At 39.5% G+C, this 20,202-nt stretch overlaps 1 protein-coding gene across 1 annotated transcript in view; it reads left to right on the forward strand.

The window, feature by feature from the left end:
* Positions 1-20,202, forward strand: part of GREB1L (growth regulation by estrogen in breast cancer 1 like) — a 127,647-nt gene that overhangs the window by 42,707 nt on the left and 64,738 nt on the right. Inside the window, exons 7-9 of the mRNA XM_006097390.3 lie at positions 4,495-4,617; positions 17,118-17,246; positions 19,715-19,831. Of these exons, the coding sequence (XP_006097452.1) occupies positions 4,495-4,617; positions 17,118-17,246; positions 19,715-19,831 (369 nt within the window). The remainder of the gene's footprint in view (positions 1-4,494; positions 4,618-17,117; positions 17,247-19,714; positions 19,832-20,202) is intronic.

Raw genomic sequence — 20,202 nt, forward strand, 5'->3', positions numbered from 1 at the left:
CATACACTGACTGAAATAAAGAATAATATACAGAGATCCAACAGCAGACTAGAGGATCCCAAGAATCAAGGCAATGATTTGAAGTACGAAGAAGCAAAAAACACCCAACCGGAAAAGCAAAAGGAAAAAAGAATACAGATATATGAAGATAGTGCAAGGAGCCTCTGGGACAACTTCAAGCATACCAACATCTGAATTATGGGGGTGCCAGAAGAAGAGAGAGAGCAAGATATTGAAAACCTATTTGAAGAAATAATGACAGAAAACTTCCCCTACCTGGTGAAAGAAATAGACTTCCAAGTCCAGGAAGCGCAGAGAACCCCAAACAAAAGGAATCCAAAGAGGACCACACCAAGACACATCATAATTAAAATGCCAAGGACAAAAGACAAAGAGAGAATATTAAAAGCAGCAAGCGAAAAACAGTTAGTTACCTACAAGGGAGTACCCATACAACTGTCAGCTGATTTCTCAACAGAAACTATGCAGGCCATAAGGGAGTGGCAAGAAATATTCAAAGTGATGAATAGCAAGAACCTACAACCAAGATTAGTCTACCCAGCAAAGCTATCATTTAGAATTGAAGGTCAGATAAAGAGTTTCACAGATAAGAAAAAGCTAAAGGAGTACATCACCGCCAAACCAGTATTATATGAAATGCTGAAGGGTATTCTTTAAGACAGGGAAGAAGCCATGACTGGTTTTGCTCAGTGGATAGAGCATCGGCCTGCGGACTGAAGGGTCCCAGGTTTGATTCCGGTCAAGGGCATGTACCTTGGTTGCAGGCACATCCTCAGTAGGGGGTGTGCAGAAGGCAGCTGATCGATGTTTCTCTCTCATTGATGTTTCTAACTCTCTATCCCTCCCTTCCTCTCTGTAAAAAAATCAATAAAATATATTAAAAAAAGGAAATGGAAGAAGAAGAAAAAGGTAAAGATAAAAATTATGAACAACAAAGCGACAGCAAATACATATCTATCAACTAGTGAATCTAAAAATCAAGTGAATAAAAAATCTGACAAACAGAATAAACTGGTGAATAAAATCGAATCAGGGGCATAGAAAGGGTGTGGACTGACAATTCTCAGGGGAAGGGGGTGTGGGGGATGCGGGAAGAGATTGGACAAAAATCGTACACCTATGGATGAGGACAGTGGGGGGGTAAGGGCATGAGGTGGGGTTGGAACCGAGTGGAGGGGAGCTATGAGGGGAAAAAAGAGGAACAACTGTAATAATCTGAACAATAAAGATTTATTTTTATTTTTTTTAATATATTTTATTGATTCTTTACAGAGAGGAAGGGAGAGAGATAGAGAGCTAGAAACATCGATGAGAGAGAAACATTGATCAGCCGCCTCCTGCACATCTCCTACCGGGGATGTGCTCGCAACCCAGGTACATGCCCTTGACCGGAATCGAACTTGGGACCTCTCAGTCCGCAGGCCGACGCTCCATCCACCGAGCCAAACCGGTTTTTTAAAAAAACAAAAAAAAAATGTATCTCTGTTGAATACAGATGCAAAAATCCTAAACAAAATACTAGCAAATAGAATACTATAATACATTTAAGAAATAATACATCACAATCAAGTAGGGTTCATTCCATGGGCACAAGGATGGTTCAACATACACAAATCAATCAACAGAATACATCACGTAAACAAAACAAAAGATAAAAATCACATGATCTTATCAATAGATGCAGAAAAAACATTTGATAAGATACAACATCCATTTATGATTAAAACATTCAAGAAGATGCTATAGAAGGAAAGTACTCAACATAATAAAGACCATATGTGACAAACCTTCAGCCAATATCATACTTAATGGGAAAAACTGAAAGCTTTTCCTAAAAAGGTCAGGAATAAGACAAAGATGCCCACTCTCGCCACTCTTATTCAACACTAAAGGCCCGATGCACAAAATTTGTGAATGGGTAGGGTCCCTAGGCCTGACCGGCAATCAGGGCCGATCTGTGGGGGAACTGGTGGGGCAATCGGTGGGGTGATTGGGGGTCCCCCCGCTGCCACCCGCCTTGGCTGGCCTGGGGCCTGCAGGCTGGGGGCATCTCCTGCATTGAGCATCTGCCCCCTGGTGGTCAGTGCACATCCGGTCATTGCACCATTCAGTCAATTTGCATATTAGGCTTTTATTATAGAGGCCTGGTGCACGATATTCGTGCACTGGGGAGGGGGCCCTCAGTTGGGCCTGCGCCCTCTCTCAGTCTGAGACCTCTCGGGGGATGTCCAATCGGGCCTAAGCCAGCAGTCAGACATCCCTCTCACGGTCAAGGGCTCTCGCTGTCCAGGACCCCTTGCTCCTTACCACCTGCCTGCAGTGGAGGCGGGAGAGGTTCCCACCACCGCCGCTATGCTCACCAGCTGTGAGCCCGGCTTCTGGCTGAGCTGCGCTCCCCCTATGGTAGCGCACTGACCACCAGGGGGAAGCTCCTGCGTTGAGCGTGTGCCCCCTGGTGGTCAGTGCATGTCATAGCGACCGGTCGTTCCATCATTCGGTCGATTTGCATATTATGCTTTTATTATATAGGATAGTTCTGGAAATCTGAGTCAAAGCAACCAGGCAAGAGAAAGAAATAAAAGGCATCCAAATTGGTAATGAAAAAGTAAAAGTATAACTCTTTTCAGATGACATGATTCTGTATCTAAAAAACCCTAAAGACTTCACCAAAAAACTATAGAAACAATAAATATAGTAAAGTTAAAGGATCCAAACATAAATGTACAAAATTCCACTGCTTTCGTATATGCTAACGAAACTTCAGAAAAAAGAAATGAAAAAAACAATTCCTTTTGCAATAGCAACCAAAAGAATAAAATACGTAGGAATAAACTTAATAAAGGAGGTCAACGATCAAACTACAAAGCATTATTAAAGGAGATTGAAAAAAAACAACGAAATGTAAAAATATTCCATGTTTATGGCTTGGAAGAATCAACATAAAATGGCCATTTTACCCAAAGCAATATACAGATTTAATACAGTCCCCATCAAAATCCCAATGTCAGTTTTTAAAGAATTAGAAAAAAACACACATCAAATTTGTATGAAACCACAAAAGACCCCCAAATAGCCAAAACAATCCTGAGAAAAAAAGAACAAAGCCAGAGATATCATACTACCTGACTTCAAATTATACTACAGAACTAATATAATCAAAACAGCATGGTACTGGCAGAAAAACAGACACACAGACCAATGGAACAGAATCGAGAGCCCAGAAATAAAACCACATGTTTATGGGCAAATAATTTTTTACTAAGGAGCCAAAATTGGTGCTGGGAAAATTGGAAAACCATATGCAAAAGAGTGGCACTAAACTACACTTTGTCCCCATGTACCAAAATTAATTCAAAATGATTCAAATACTTAAATATAAGACCTGAAACAATAGATTTTATAGATGAAAACATAGGTAACTAAACTTATGGGCCTTGGTCATAGAGAACATTTCATTAATTTGACCCCAAAGTCAAGGGGAATAAAGGCAAAATTAAATGAATGGGACTATGACAAACTAAATAGCTTCTTCACATGCTACCTTAAGTAATATGATAAAATATATAGTATAACTTTGTTAGAAGTTACAGCCCAGAACATTGTCATAGCATTTGCTATCTACCTGAACCAGTACAAGGTATTATTAAAATATATCAGAGACCCATATTAGCTTAATTAAAATGAAGCTTGGTGTTTCATGATCAGTAATCAACTTGAATATTGTCTACTTATTTCCTTTAATAAGAACTGAGAATAATAATTTTAACATTTCTAATTTTTTCTTGCACTCTTGAACATAAGTTAAAGGTAGCCTAGCTGGACTCCAGGTTACTGTTCTACATTTAAATCAATCCTGGGCAGCAGATTAATTGGTATTTGAAAGCTTATTAGATTTTTATAAACTATTGATAGTTTAACCTGTCTTACCCATAAAATTAGTATGACTATATTGGTTTTGAGTAATTTTGCCCCTGGGAACTAGTCTGTAGGTTAAAAATTCTGATCATTCTTTGTGACCATTTCTTGGTTTTCTAAACATGACATCTGGCCCTAGGACAGTGATGGCGAACCTATTGACACGCGAACTCATTTTTTTGGTTGATTTTTCTTTGTTAAATGGCATTTAAATATATAAAATAAATATCAAAATAGAAATCTTTGTTTTACTATGGTTGCAAATATCAAAAAATTTCTATATGTGACACGGCACCAGAGTTAAGTTAGGGTTTTTCAGAATGCTGACACGCTGAGCTCAAAAGGTTCGCCATCACTGCCCTAGGAAGACAAATTGTGTTCACCATGTTGAACATTCTATTGGAGTCAGGACTAAAGCAGGGGGACCTCAAATAAGGAAAGTGGTTGCCATTTAAGGAGCAGCAATTTATTTTAGAGATTTTATGGATTGTGTCCCCATCACCTGTTTTAACATAATATTGGGCCTCCACACATAATGTGACTCTCATTCTTTTCCAGAATGTAGAAGCCGACAATCCTCTGCTACTTGCCACTCTATTAAACCAAACTCTTCAGTGTCATCAACTGTGACCCCAGAAAATGGCACAACTAATGGATACAAATCAGGATTCATTCAGACAGGTAATGGGGCATTTTCTTTTAAAATTTCAAACAGTAGATGTATATTTAATGAGGCATTTAAAATTTACTCTCGGCTGGTTTGATCGGACGTATTTTAAAATATAGGTAAATTACTTGAGTTACTATTAGAATTAGAATCAGCATTGAGATAGGCCAGTCTCTGGGTGACCAGAATCCCAAATCCTGCCAGTGCTAGGACAGGATGGAGAAAGGAACTGGTAGTTGACAGGAAATTTAACTCAAACATAGGGCCTATTTCTAGAGGCAATAAGTGGAAATCCAGACGTGAAGAAAGCCTACCTCATAGCTGTCAGGTGGCATGTATTGGGGACTGAAGTTCCAGGGTATGTCTCTCAGCCCACAAAACATTATAGGGAGTATTGTCCCAACTGGGATAAAAAGTAAGGTCCCAGGATAGGACTGAGGATCATAACAAGAATCCAGGTTCTAGTTTCTAGTGGTTCAAGATAGGAGCTTGGATATGAATAACCAGATAAAATTGTAGTGCCTGAAACTATGTTACAGTATCAGAGCAGGATCAGCAGAGTGGACAATCTGATACTGAGCAGATTAGTTACTAGTCTAAGGCTTCTGAAAATTCTTTCAGTATAGAGAGGACAGCACTGGCCCAGGCCCTGAGGTCAGAACAAGGCTCTAGGTGAGAATTAATATTTCCAGGTGACACAAGGGCTGGAGGGCTATAACCAGAAAGATCAGGGCAGATAGTATTTGAAAAAAATTATTCAGGAGCAGTCTAGGTTATATCTTAGGAAGGAAAGTGTTTTTAAAGGATTTGTGAATTTTTTTCAGTGCACTCGTATTTTGTAAAGTACCATTTTACTCATCTGATATGCGGACTTCATAGCATATGTGTTTTGCCAGTGTCCAGTCAACCATTCAAGTTGAAAAGAAGGCTGTATGTATTTCACTGCTTAGCATTCCTCTTTTAAATCTAGGTGAAATTCTGATGAGCTGATAAATTAGTTCTATTTGTTTCAAGATGAAAGTGATTATTAAAATATGTTAACAATGACAATAAGGCTGACTTTATATGGGACACTTCTTGCTGTGTGTCTACATTCAGCTAAGTCTACTTCATTCTGGATTTTAAAAGTGTAACTTTCGCCCTAGCTGGTTCGGCTCTGTGGATAGAGAGTCAACCTGCAGACTGAAGGGTCTCGGGTTCGATTCCAGTCAAGGGCACATGCCTAGGTTTCAGGCTTGATCCCCAGTAGGGGGCATGCAGGAGTCAGTCAATCAATGATTCTCTCTCATTGTTGATGTTTCTATCTCTCTCTCCCTCTCCCTTCCTCTCTAAAATCAATAAAAATATATTTATACAAAAAAAAAAACTTAGCATCAACAGGAAAATATTTAAAAGAAAAAAGTCTAACTTTCATTAGTCCAAGAGATTTAGATAGAGGCTGTGATCTAAGAAAAGAGAGTATTCCTCTTTAGAATAAATAAGAGAACATCACGTCACTAGGTATTCAAGAAAGAAAAAAGTTGGTGTTTAGCTCTTGGCATTGAAAGATTGGCTTCATTACAATAAACTTTCATGTCTCTCCTATAATATTATTTTAGTAATTTTATTGATTTTGTGGTATAGTTTATGCCATTAGACCTTGAGACCAGAGAAACGCAATTTTAAAACTGCAATATTAAAAATGAATATTTACTTCATTCCAACAAAATTTTATCAAGTGTTTATTATGTTCTAAGATCCTTGTCAGCCGAAACCGGTTTGGCTCAGTGGATGGAGCGTCGGCCTGCGGACTGAAGGGTCCCAGGTTCGATTCCGGTCAAGGGCATGTACCTGGGTTGTGGGCTCAATCCCCAGTAGGGAGTGTGCGGAAGGCAGCCGATCAATGATTCTCTCTCATCATTGATGTTTCTCTCTCATTGATGTTTCTGGCTCTCTATCTCTCTCCCTTCCTCTCTGTAAAAAATCAATAAAATATATTAAAAAAAAAAAAAAGGTCCTTGTCAAATGCTGTAAGGCAGGGTATAGCTCTGATGACTTAAAAACCACTCATATAAAGAATAAAAGAACAATAAGACATTTTACATTTCATAAGAGAAAGAAATCTATATATATAAAAGCCTAAGCAACCGTTAGACTGGTGCTATGATGCGCACTGACCACCAGGGGGAAATGCTCAATGCACAGGCATGGAAACATGAAACAGACTGATGATCTCAGAGGGAAGAGGGGAGAGGGAGGGCAAGAAGAGATTAACCAAAGATTTTATATGTATACTAGAGGTCCAGTGCACCAGTGGGGTCCCTTGGCCTGGCCTGAAACCGGCCCGGTGCATGGATTCATGCACAGGTGGGGTCCCTCAACCTGGTCTGCAGGGATCAGGCTGAAACCGGCAGTCCAACATCCCCCGAGGGGTCCCGGATTGCGAGAGGAGGTAGGCCAGGCCGAGGGCCTCTAGTGGATATATAAATAGCCATTTGTACCTGAAAATATATTAAAATGATAATAAATAGTAATGCAAAACAAAGCAATAATGCATTCTCATTGCAATCATACACCTCATGACATTTCAGTCAATCACAGACTCTGTGTATAATGGTGGTTCCATAAGGTTGTGGATTATAAGCAAAACGTTTGTTTGAAATGTTAGAAGAAAAAGCTGGCCCTGACTATAATGTTGAATTTACTGGTAGCTCTGGATGGTTTAAATCAGTGGTTCTCAACCTGTGGGTCGCGACCCCTTTGGGGGTCGAACGACCCTTTCACAGGGGTCGCCTAAGACCATTGGAAAACACATATATAATTACATATTGTGTTTGTGATTAATCACTATGCTTTAATTATGTTCAATTTGTAACAATGAAATTGGGGGTCACCACAACATGAGGAACTGTATTAAAGGGTCGCGGCATTAGGAAGGCTGAGAACCACTGGTTTAAATAGAGGAGGAAGCTCAGCATGCTATTTACCAACCTGCCTTCTGCCTTCCTACACGTGCTCACAGGCACACACTCATACACTTGCCTCTTCCCCCCTACTCTCGTCCCTTCCCTCTCTCTCCCGTCTCCCTCTCCTTATTATTATTTATCTGGGTCTCTTTTGATCTCTGCTCTTCCTTAATCTCCCCTTCTCTTCCTTCTCTCCCTTCCTCCCTCACTCCTCCTGATGACCAATCTCTCGCCAGCAAAACCTCCCTCCACAGTCCTCCTTCTACACCCTCCTCCACAATGCACCCATACACACATTTTTATCTTTCATATCATATTTTTACTGTACCTTTTCTATGTTTAGTTACATTTAAATACTATTGTGCTATAATTGCCTAGAGTGTTCAATACAGTAACATACTGTTCAGGTTTGTAGCCTAGTAGCAATAGGCTATACAACATAGACTTAGGTACAGGCTATGCCATCTAGGTTTGTGTAAGTGCACTCTATGATATTTACACAATGACGAAATTTCCTAATAACACATGTCTCAGAACATCCTGTCATTAAGCAACACATGACTCTATATCAAGAAATATGTTTTGAAAACAAATGTTGCTCCGAAATAGAGGAAACCAAGACTCAGGCTTTGGCAAAGGTTCTGTCAATTAGCCATAAAGAGACACAGGCAAGTCACTGACTGACTCAGAGTGAACACAAGCTGCCAAGATCTATGCCAATATTCTTGTGTTCCCTTGTGGTGGGGAAAGCGGCAATTGGACCATGAAATTAGCTTTTAATAATTTTAGGTGCAATCTAGAGAATTTAATAGAAGAAAGTGCCTTTAAAAAGGAGGCTTTCATCTAAAACTTTCTTCATTAATGAATTATGTTTATACAATTTTCAACAGTAATTTCTTCTTACATATGTTGGAAATAATAGGCTGTAAGAATTTCATGTTAACCTTTTGAAATCATTACAAACATTAGAGGATGCAGCATCTCCTTAGCTGATAGTCATCCTTCTACAGGAGATTGCTTTCTTAATCTGCAATCAGTGGCTGCCTATAGTCAACGTTTCTTAGCATGAAATGTAAGCACACACCCATTGAATAGTTATTTAAAGAGGGGATTACCTACTATTTACACAGCTTTGTCTTAAATTCCACCTGCCAAGCTCTGGATGTTCTGTTCTGGTTGGCTTGTGGCTTATCCTTGCATACTTTCTTTCAACATATTTATGTCATTGATAATTCAAACTTTAGTCAACAAGCCTGGTACAATTTTTTTCTTTTGACTGAAAGTGACTATGTATTTATTTGCCTACATTATACACACATAGCACACACACACACACACACACACACACAGATGTATTGTGTTTAATCTGAACAAGAATTCAAGAATAGAGAAAAAAATCTAACCCAAGATCTTGAAATATTCTTTTCCATGTTTTCTTCTAAAAGTTTTATTATTTTATCTCTTGCATTAATGTCTCTGAGCCATTTTGAGTTAATTTTTGTATATGGTCTAAGGTGAGCATCTAAGTTCATCTTTTTGCATATGGATATTCAATTATCTCAGTAGCATCTTTGAACAGACTATCTTGTTTTTATTTTATTTTATTGATTAAGATATTACATATGTGTCCTTATCTCCCCATTGCCCCCTAACCCCCAGACTATCTTCTTGTCAGTGAATTGCATTTGTCAAAAATCAATTGACTATAAGTCTATTTATTTCTGGAAAATTGATAAAAGGGACCTCATCAAAATTCAAGACTTTTACACTTCAAAAGACTGCATTAAGAAAACAGAAAGACCCCTCGAGGTGAGAGCACAGGAGGGTCCCAGAGGGCTAGAGGCAGAGAAAGGACTGTGTCGGGCCTTCTGGCCCTGACCCTGACCCTGACCCTCCACCCCTCACCCCACCAGGCTCAGACCCCAGCCTGCCCATGTCCGGCTGCCCACAGCCCACCACCTCAGGCCACTCTGATCCTCCTCCTCCGCTGGCCAGGCCAGCTCACCCAGGTTGCTGACCGCTGGGAGCCGTCTGGTTAATCTTCCCAACAAGCCTTTGAGCCACATGGTGACTAAATTCTCTGGTAACTGCCCTCAAAAGACAAGAGGTGGAGTTAATTTCAATATGTTTGCCCTGCCCAGCAGCGTGGTTCAGTGGCTGACCAGGAGGTCAGGGTTCGATTTCTGGTCAGGGCACATGCCCAGGTTGCTGGCTCGGTCTCCAATGGGGGGCATTCAGGAGACAGCCGGTCCGTGATTCTCTCTCGTCATTGATGTTTCTCTTTCTCTCCCTCTCCCTCTCCCTCTCCTTCCTCTCTGAAATCAATAAAAATATTTTTTTTTAAAAAAAGAAAACAAAAAGACAAGCAACAGACTTAGAAAAAGCATTTGCAAAACACATGCTTAATAAAGAATTTACAAAAACAAAAACAAAAAACTCTTACAACTCAGTAATACGGTGACAATTCAATCAAACATGAGCAAAGGATTTGGAATAGACATTTTCTTCAAGGAATGTATAAGTACAAAGGGCTAATAAGTACATGAAAAGGTATTCAACATGATTAGTCATTAGGGAAATGCAAATCAAAACCATAATGACATACCACTGCACACCCACTAAAGTGACTGCAATCAAAAGACAGATGACAATAACCAAAAGTCTGTACTAGTAAATGTGCAGAAATTGGAACTCTTGTACATTGCTGGTAAGAATGTAAAATGTGGCAGCCACATTAAAATACAGTTTGGCAGATTCTCAAAAAGTTAAACAAACTACTACACAACCTAGCAATTCCACTTCTAAATATCTACCCAAGGAGAACCAAGATGGCGGCATAAGGTATACACTTGTACGTGCTGCCCCCCACAACCACACCAAAACTACAACTAAAAGACAAAACGGCTATCATCCAGAACCACGGGAAAGCTGGCTGAGTGGAAGTTCTACAACTGCAAGGAAAGACAAAAGCACACTGAGACTGGGTAGGAAGTGCGGAGGCGCCAAGAGCAGAGGTACAGAGGTGCGCGAAACGGGCTGGCAACTGGGTGCGCTGTTTTATTCAATTGGCTGACTTTGCACCTCCTTGGAGATCCAGGAGCCAGTGTACCCAGTGGTCAGATACCAGATTTCAACTCCTCACATCCATAAGTGACACACTCAAGAGGCAGACTCAGTGAGCACCAAAGCCCCACTAAAGCAAGTCCTGCCCCATAAGGGGCTATTATTTAGAAGTGAAGGTCAGATAAAGAGCTTCACAGATAAGAAAAAGCTAAAGGAGTTCATCACCACCAAACCAGGATTATATGAAATGCTGAAGGGTGTTCTTTAAGAAGAGGAAGAAGAAGAAAAAGGTGAAGATAAAAATTATGAACAACAAAGTGACAACAAATACATATCTATCAATAAGTGAATCTAAAAATCAAATGAATAAAAAAATCTGATGAACAGAATAAACTGGTGAATATAATAGAAGCAGGGGCATAGAAAGGGAGTGGACTGACAATTCTCGGGAGGTGGGGGGAGAAGGAGGTGTGAGGGGTGCGGGAAAAATTGGACAAAAATTTGTGTGACATTCTTGCCAGTTACAATTGCTAACCATCTATATTCTCTATGCTAGAAGCTCTGTGTTTATTTTATTTACCCTTGTATCCCTGAGTACCTGATAAATGCCTGGAAATAAATTTTATTTTAATTCCATTTTTAATTTAAATTTGAAGTTAGCATTTGGGGAATTATTAATTTACTGCTATGTACTGTTTTTCCAAATAAAGATGATATGTTCACCTACCATTAGGAGGAAACATGTTTTTATGCTCTAGCCTGTAGGGCAGGATGGGAGTGAGCCACCTAAGCTCTGCCCCTGAGACCAATAGGCTAATTTTTACGAAGACTCTATCAGGCAGGGCCACTTTATGACTTTTTGGGCCCTTTCTCCCTAGGAAAGTATAAATAATATTTTTATGATTGTGTTGGTATAAAAATTAATGTTTAATATTATATTTTAAAATACTTTTTTTTTTTTACCAAAAGTTCATTGTTTTCTTCTTATTTTAAAATTAATTAAAACATTTTCATGAGCCTCTAAAAGTATTATGGACCCAAGGTACTGTGCTTTCTGTGCATAATGGGGAAGTTGGCCCTGTTAGTGGTGACAGAAGTGTTGTCCATGAAATGGGATTTTCCTCTCTGTGAGCCACAGTAGGCTCAAAGTAACATAAGCCCCTTAGTTTATGTTTATGTATGTATTAAAGAAGTAAGAACAGTAACAAATGAAAGGACTTGTTCTATCATATATCAAACTCATGAAGCTTTCCTAATAAAGACGGGGTGGAGTTGGCAAAGGAATAGGCACTGAGTAGAAAGTCCAAAAACAGATTCACATAATATATGGGTATTTCATAATTAACAGAGACAACTTGCCGATCAGTGGGACCTTTCACTTCAATGAATGCTGCTCAGAAATTGGATATTCTAGGGGGGGGGGGCGGGGGTGGAATGAACTGGACCTCTATTTCACACTATACACAAAAATCAATTCCAGGTATCTGAAAGATCTAAATGTAAAAGGCAAAACTGTTAAGCTTTTAAGAAGATATTTTAGAATATCCTAGATACTGTGGGCACCTTAAAAATAGAGAAAAAAGTGCTGATCATAAAGAAAAAGACTAATATTTCACTACATTAAAATTCCCCCTTCTAATTATTAGACGGCATCAGAAAGACAGTAAAAAAAAAAATCAAGCCGTAAACTAGATGTGTAATACATAAAATGAAAAAAAAGACTAGTACAAAGAACATATAAAGATTGTTTATGAAGCAATAAGAAAAAGACATTAATAGAAAAAATGAGACTTGCACAAGCACTTTATGAATGAGGAAATACAATTGACCAATAAATACATGGAAAGATGATTAACCACTTTGGCAATTAGGGAAATTACTTTAAAAATACCATGAGATGCCACTATACACATACCAAACTGGTAAATAATTTTAACTATGACAGTAGTAAATGTTGGCAAGAATTTCAAGCAACAGGAGCTATCATATACTGTTGGTAGGATCTTTAGTTGATGCCACCACTTTGCAAGTAATTTTCAATACATTGTAAAGTGGAAAATGTGCATATCCTATGATCCAGCTATTCCACCCCCTTGCACATGTGCACCAAGCGGTATGTGCAATACAGTTCATAGCACTGTTCTTCACAATGAACTCAAACTGGATATAAATCAATGTTCATTAACAATGGAATGGATAAATAAGTTCTGATAGCCTACATAATAAAAGGCTAATATGCAAATCGACTGAACGGCGGAATGACCGTTCACTATGACCCACACTGACCACCAGGGGGCATATGCTAAACACAGGAGCTGCCCCCTGGTGGTCAGTGTGCTTCCACAGGGGGAGCACTGCTCAGCCAGAAGCTGGGCTCACTGCTGGCGAGCGCAGCTGCAGTGGTGGGAGCGTCTCCCACCTTCGCAGCAGCGCTAAGAATGTCCAACTGCCAGCTAAGGCCTGCTCCTCATGGAAAGCGGGCCTAAGGACATCCCCCAAGGGCTCCTGGACTGCGAGAGGGCGCAGGCCAGGCTGAGGAACACCCCTCCACCGAGTGCACAAATTTCGTGCACCGGGCCTCTAGTATTTATATAATAAAATACCATTTGGCATTGAAAATGAACAAACAATACCCACATATAGCACAATGGAGGAACCCTACAAACATAATGTTGAGTAGAAAATCCATTCACAAAAGAGTCCATCCATTATTATTTCATTTCTATTATGTTCAAAAGCAGGCAAAACTAAATTATTTTAGGAATACATACACAGTCCAGTGGTTACTTCTGGGGAGAGGTAGAGAAAGAGATAGGAAAGAGCATGAAGAAGCCTGGTGCCAGTGTTTTGTTTCATTGACTTGGATGGTGGTTAGTTCCATAGGTATTTGTTTTATAATAATTCTTGAAACCATGCATAAATGTTTTGTGTATGCTTCCATATTTTGATCTCATAAGGAGAAAAGGCTGGATAAATTCATTGAAACTATACACATGTATTGTATGCAGTCCTCACACTTTGAGAGCAAGTTGTATCATAGGCCAGGGATGCTATCTATATATATAAAATGCTAATATGCAAAGTGTCCCTACGGGAGTTTGACCAGGAGACTGGGAGTTCTATTGCTCGCTATGACAAGCACTAAACACCAGGAGGCGGCACAGAATGAAGGAAGGCCCCAGCCAGCAGCCAGGAAAGGGAGGCCCCGGCCAACAGCTGGAAGACCCCAATCAGCCCTGATTGCCAGCCAGGCCTAGATACCCTAACTGTGCATGAATTTTGTGCATTGGGCCTCTGTTGGTATAATAATAATGTTTTGATCCTTTCGAGTTTTTATATTTTCTTCTGTGGTGATTCTATTGTGGGGTTGTTCCTGCAGTAGCCCAGCTGCAGTGGGGAGCCTTACGGCTGACTTTGTCCTCCAAGAAGGGAGAAGGCAGAGCTAACCCTAATAGAAATTTCTAAGTGCTCAATATTTTTTATTCCCTGCAACCTCTTGGCTTCTCTTTGCCTCTTATGTTTCCCTCTGACTGTCCTTCTTGATGTGCCATGTCCAACCCAGGCCTGCCTTGCTCTCATATTTTATTTTATCTTCTTATTTTATCTTTATCTTCTTATTTTATCTTCTTATTTTGCTCTTCTTATTTTATTTCCCCTGCCCCAGTAGAATTCCTCTGTCCCTGGTGACAGCCATTTAGAAAGCAGTTTCCATTAATATGTATCATTTAACTATATGTGTCCCTTTCCTCTTTGTATTTGTCTTCCTTAGCCACTAATGTTCCTTGATGTCAGGATAATAAAAGTTCCTTTTACAGGTTTTGAAAAACACAGTTCCTCATGAATATTCAAATTAAACCTTTAGCAAAACACAGTCTCCTTTTCCCAAATGCAGTGGGACTCCTTTGGCTGGCAGATTTGTCCACTCCCAACCAGACATTGAGAACATGTAGCCTCTTCCTTTATACTGTTAACTCCTTGGGCAGTAGTTGTATCTGCCTTCTCTCCCTGTTCTATCCCCAAAGCCTCGCATGGTACCTGGCCTGCTGAAAAGGCTCAGTAAACATTTGCATGCATGGGTGGGAGAGGAAGAAAACCAGTGACTGCAGCCCTGTGAGATAGGGCCACGAATACGCTTGTGAGATTTCTCTTACCCCACAAAAGAGAAAACACCACTATTTAGCAAGTATAAGGAAGAATGATCCACTTTGTGGAAATGAAGAAGTGTAAGTAATAACAATGAAAAATCATTTTTACTAATTACATTAGCTACCACTCTAAATGATAATATACAGTGCTGGCAAGGATATGTTAAGACTGACATTCTCAACCAGGCTGGTGGAGGTGAGCAGTGGTACAACCTTTTAAGAAAGCACTTGTGCCCTGGCCAGTGTGGCTCTGTTTGGGTGTTGTCCCATGCACCAAGGGGTTGCTGGTTTGATTCCTGGTCAGGGCACATATCCGGGTTGCAGGCATGATCCCCAGTGGGGGCATGTAAGAAGCAACTGATCGATGTTTCTCTCTCTTTCTCTTTCTCAAAATCAATTAAAATATATTTTAAAAAAGAAAGCAATTTGGCAGCCCTAGCTGGTTTGGCTCAGTGGATAGAGTGCCAGCCTGCGGACTGAAGGGTCCTGGGTTTGATTCCAGTCAAGGGCACATGCCTGGTTGCGGGCTCAATCCCCAGTAGGGGGCATGCAGGTGGCAGCCAATCAGTGATTCTCTCTCATCATTGATGTTTCTCTCTCTCCCTCTCTCTACCTCTCTGAAATCAATAAAAATATATTTTCAAAAAAAGGAAAGCAATTTGGCAATACAGAACAAGAATATTAAAAATATTTATATCCTTTACTCTAGTAATCTAACTTCAGGGGCTTAGCTAAGAAAATAACCTAAAAGGAAAGTCAAGATATTCATTCCAGTTATTCTTTATAGTAACTAAAAAAGAGAAGCAATATTAATATAGAAATAATTGAATAAATCATAGCATATTCACATAACAAAGATGTCAAAAGAGATAATTATGACACTATGCAGTCACATAGGAGATAATTCTGTTAAGTAAAAATATTAATTCTGTGTATTTTTGTTATATGATGCAAGAAATATAATGTGGATAAAATGTGCAATGCGATATACTAAAAGAAAGACAATGGTTTGTGGGAGAAGTGAGATTTTAGCACGTTTGTTTCTATTCCTGAATTTTCTTTTATGTTATACTAGAGGCCCGGTGCACGAATTCCTGCATCAGTGGGGTCCCTCGGCCTGGCCTGTGGGATTGGGCCGGAACTGGCTCTCCAACATCCCCTGAGGAGTCCCGGATTGTGAGAAGGTGCAGGCCAGGCCGAGGGACCCCACCAGTGCACGATCGGAGCTCAGGAGGAATGCGAGAGGTTGGCCAGCTAGGGCAGGACAGCAGGAGGGTTCCGGGGCATATCTGGCCCATCTCACTCAGTCCTGATCTGCCAGACCCCAGCAGCAAGCTAACCTTCTGGTCAGAGCGTCTGCCCCCTGGTGGTCAGTGCACGTCATAGCAAGTGGTTGAGTGGCCTTAGCATATTATGCTTTGATTGGTTGAACGGATGAACGGACGACTAGACAATTAGCATATTAGGTTTTTATTATATAGGATAATAGACTGTAAAACCATTCCCTGGTGGTGAATCAGGCCCTTAGCACATTAACTCTTCTGAGTCAGTCAAGGACCATTTAAATCTTTTGAATTCTTATGAGAAACACTGATTAGATGTCTGAGGAATCATTTTGTGGTATGAATACTAATTTTTAAGATAATTTCTAGTGTAGCACCATCAGTATCCTGGTTTTTAGAGTGCTTTTCCCCAAAACTCTCAGAGTTTTAACAGCCCCCTTTGATAGTTTCTTGTGTGTTTTGATTAAGCTGTTGTGCTAGAATAGAGTCAGGGATTTGGGGTTTGTACTCATATGCCTTTGATCAAGTTAAACGACTATCACTATTTAAGGTAATAGTACCTTCCTAATTGAGTTTTATTTTTTATTTTTTTAAAATATATTTCTTTATTGATTTCAGAGAGGAAGGAAGAGGTAGGGAGAGATAGAAATATCAATGATGAGAGAGAATCATTGATCAGCTGACTCCTACACACCCGCCACTGGGGATCGAGCCCGCAACCTGGGCATGTGCCCTTGGCCAGAATTGAACCTGGGACCCTACAGTCTGCAGGTCGACACTCTATCCACTGAGCCAAACTGGCTAGGGCCCTAATTGAGTTTTAATAGGAATTAAGTGAATTGATATATTTAAAGTGCTTATACTAGTTCCCAGCACATAGTAACTTCTAGTGAGTGTTTGTTAAATACATAGAAAAGAAAAGAAAGCCTGAAAAAAGAAACATTGACTTTCCTATAATGGGTCAAGGAAAAAACTGAAATTGTATAATCTGCTTTCTCTCACCTCACTTTTATTTAATTAACTTCCTTCCTGCATATTTAAATGGCTGCTAATTTGAACAACCTCTTTCATTTTAAAGATTCACCAATTCTCAGTCCAGCTAATTCTGCAATCAATTTAAGTGGAGCTCAGGACCTGACCCGGAATAAGAATGTTGTGAAGCCACTGGCTTTATCTTTGCAGGTTGTAGGGAAGACTTTTGCTGCAGGTGATGTTTTCCTCACTTATATTTCTTTGGTAAATATATAGTCTATAAAAGACGTGTGTGAAATTTAATTGACAACTTGGTAGAAGAAAACAGAAAGCTGCTTCTTTGCCAATTTAAGACAGAAGTGGGGCTGTCTATAATAATGTATTATTATACAAAGCTTTGTGTTCTCTACGTTCCAACAAGAAGAGTCAAAGAATGGCATTTGGCACACAGGGGAAACAGAGAAGGTTGATTTGATTCAACCTGTTATGATGAGGAACTGGGGATACAAAGATAAATTAGGCTCAATCCCTGAACTCTAATGTACTTGTAACCTAGCAAGGAAGATAGACCCATAAGAAGTTATAGTCAGTGTACTGCAGTAAATATAACAATATGCTAGGGGAGCACAGAGAATGGGGTTTTAACCCAACATTTTGGGGACTAATCAAGAATGGGTTATTGGAGGAACTTGGTCTTTGAACTATGAGAAATAGTCACTATACAAATAAGTTCTGGAAAGACATTTAAAATTCAGAGAAACGCAAGAGCAAAGCTTGAAAAGGAAAGGGAAGAGGCAGCATAATGTGTGCAGGAACTTACAGCAGTTTGGACTTGTTAGAACCATAAAATGTAAAACTCAGGGAGTGGCAGGAGGTGAATAAGTGGTAGGTAGGGGAAAGGTCACGGGAGACCAGACTAAGAGGCATGGATTTTACTCTGTAACTTAAGTAGTGACATGGTTATATTTGAACCTGAGCTAGATCATTTTGACAGCCAAGAAAACAAGAGGTAGGAAAATTAGTTGGGGGTCGTTTCAGTAATCTAAGTGAGAAATGATGAGGTCCTTAACCAGGGTAATAATAGGTTGGAGAGGAGGAGACAGATTGGACAACTACTCAGGAAGAAAAATCATCAGGACTTGACTGATTAAAGTGAGGATGAAGCAAAAGGGGTCTTGGTTTACGTCCATCTTTCTGGGCTAATGCTGGTGCCATTGCTTGAGACAATGAATACAGAAAAAGGGGCAGGTTCCCCAGGAGGAGATTGTAAGTTTGATTTTAGATATGTTGAGTTTGAGATACCCATGAGGCATTCAAGTGAAGAGCTGTTCAACAGTCGTTTAATTTATCACGGGGGCAATCAGAACTGATAGTATAGTATCAAGTTGAGCCACCAATATGTAATTAAAATCACCAGAGTAAATAGTATCAGCCGAGGAGTAATGTAGGGTAAGGCAAGCTATGAACTAAGTATAGAATCCTAAAAGAATTCCAGTGTATCAGGAAAAGAAACAATTAGCAAGGTAGAAGAAGAATGAGAAGAAAACTTTCCAAGTTAGGCATCACAATTTATCCAGGTTAGATTATAGATTTGAATAAACTGAATCCAAATTTTTGCAGTATTAAAAACTTAATGAAATTATGGATCTTGGCAGTAATCTCATGGTTGCTAAAACTATCAGAAGAAAGGCTGATGAACAACTTTATAATTCAAGAATTAGCCTAACAACTCTTGAACCTCCTGATCAATCTTAACATCATAAGAGAAAACCAGCCATTCCTTGCCCCTTGATGGAAGTATACAGCAGTACTTACGAGATAGGACTCTCTTAAAAGAAAATCAAACCCGAATCTGAGCAAGCCTCTATATCTAATGATTTGTTTATAAGAAATAGAGAAGATGTTAAGTGACACTATGGATATCCAATAAGCAAAATCCAAAAAATGAGAAATTCTGCAAGATTTTCAGCAATTAATTGTAAAAAAGAAAAAAGTGGAATCCGATATATTAAAAGTTTAAGGGACAGAACAACTACATTCAATGTGTGGATCTTTTTTGAATCCCAGTTTGAACAAACCAACTGTAAAAAAACCATTTGTGAGATAATTGGGGAAATTTGTATACTGGTGGAATATTTGATCTTAAGGAATTATTAATCATTGTTCATTTTAAATATAATAACAATATTACAGTGGTTTGCTAAGAGTTCTTTTCTTTTAGAAGCACATGTAGAAGTATTTATGGATGAAATGATATAAGGGAGTTTGCTTCAAAATAATCCAGAGCATGTATGTGTGTATGTGGAGTGAGGGGATGAGATAGAAGGTGTTGATGAGTGTTGAAGCTGGGTGTGGGTACACAGCTTATTATACTACTCTCCCTACTTTCATATATGTTTTAAATTTTCCATAATACAAAGTTTTAAAAAAAAGTTTTCTCCTATCTACCATCTCCAAAGATTTCACTGAAAATGATTCTAAAAGATCTCTTGGGGTCCTAGAAGATGATTTTTAGGTGATATTTCACTTTGCTGAATTTATTACTCTGATGGTTGTAGTTGGCTGTATCTAACTGGGCTATCCTGTCAGTGGGATTCCTTTCAATCCTAGAGTGTGAGGTTTATCACATGGCTTCAGCATCACAGAAAACAGTGTCCTTCCTGCCCAGCCTCTACTCTGAGCGTTTACTCCTGTGTACTACAGATGCTGCCAATGGAAACAGTAGCCAAGGAGGGAAGAGCAGTACCTCTAGCTCCACTCAAGCCCGCCCAGAGAATTACCCTTTGTCACCAAGACCTAGCTATGCATCAGGAGACCAAGGTATAATAGAGTTTTGAAATAATGCAACTTAATTATGGAAGAATAATTCAGTGCTACAGAGTTTGGAATGATGAATTGTCTGACAGTGTACTTTCAAATTTTTCTTAGCTTCTCATACACTGTTTTAAAATATTATGATTGGTGTAAGCAGAAATGATTAAATATCTTGGTGATTGTACAGAATAAGCACTTACCTAGGAAATCATGCTGAAACCTATGTATAAGGAAGTGTCTTGGAAAACCATGGATGTTCCTCTCTATTGTGACCCTGGGCAAATCTGAGCCTTCACCATCTACAAAATGAGTATAACAGTATATGTGTCCTACAACCTCACAGGGATGTTGACAGAATGAAATGAAATAACCTGGGG

Source organism: Myotis lucifugus, unplaced genomic scaffold, assembly GCF_000147115.1.
Source record: "Myotis lucifugus unplaced genomic scaffold, Myoluc2.0 scaffold_200, whole genome shotgun sequence".
In the NCBI taxonomy this organism is placed as follows: Eukaryota; Metazoa; Chordata; class Mammalia; order Chiroptera; family Vespertilionidae; genus Myotis; species Myotis lucifugus.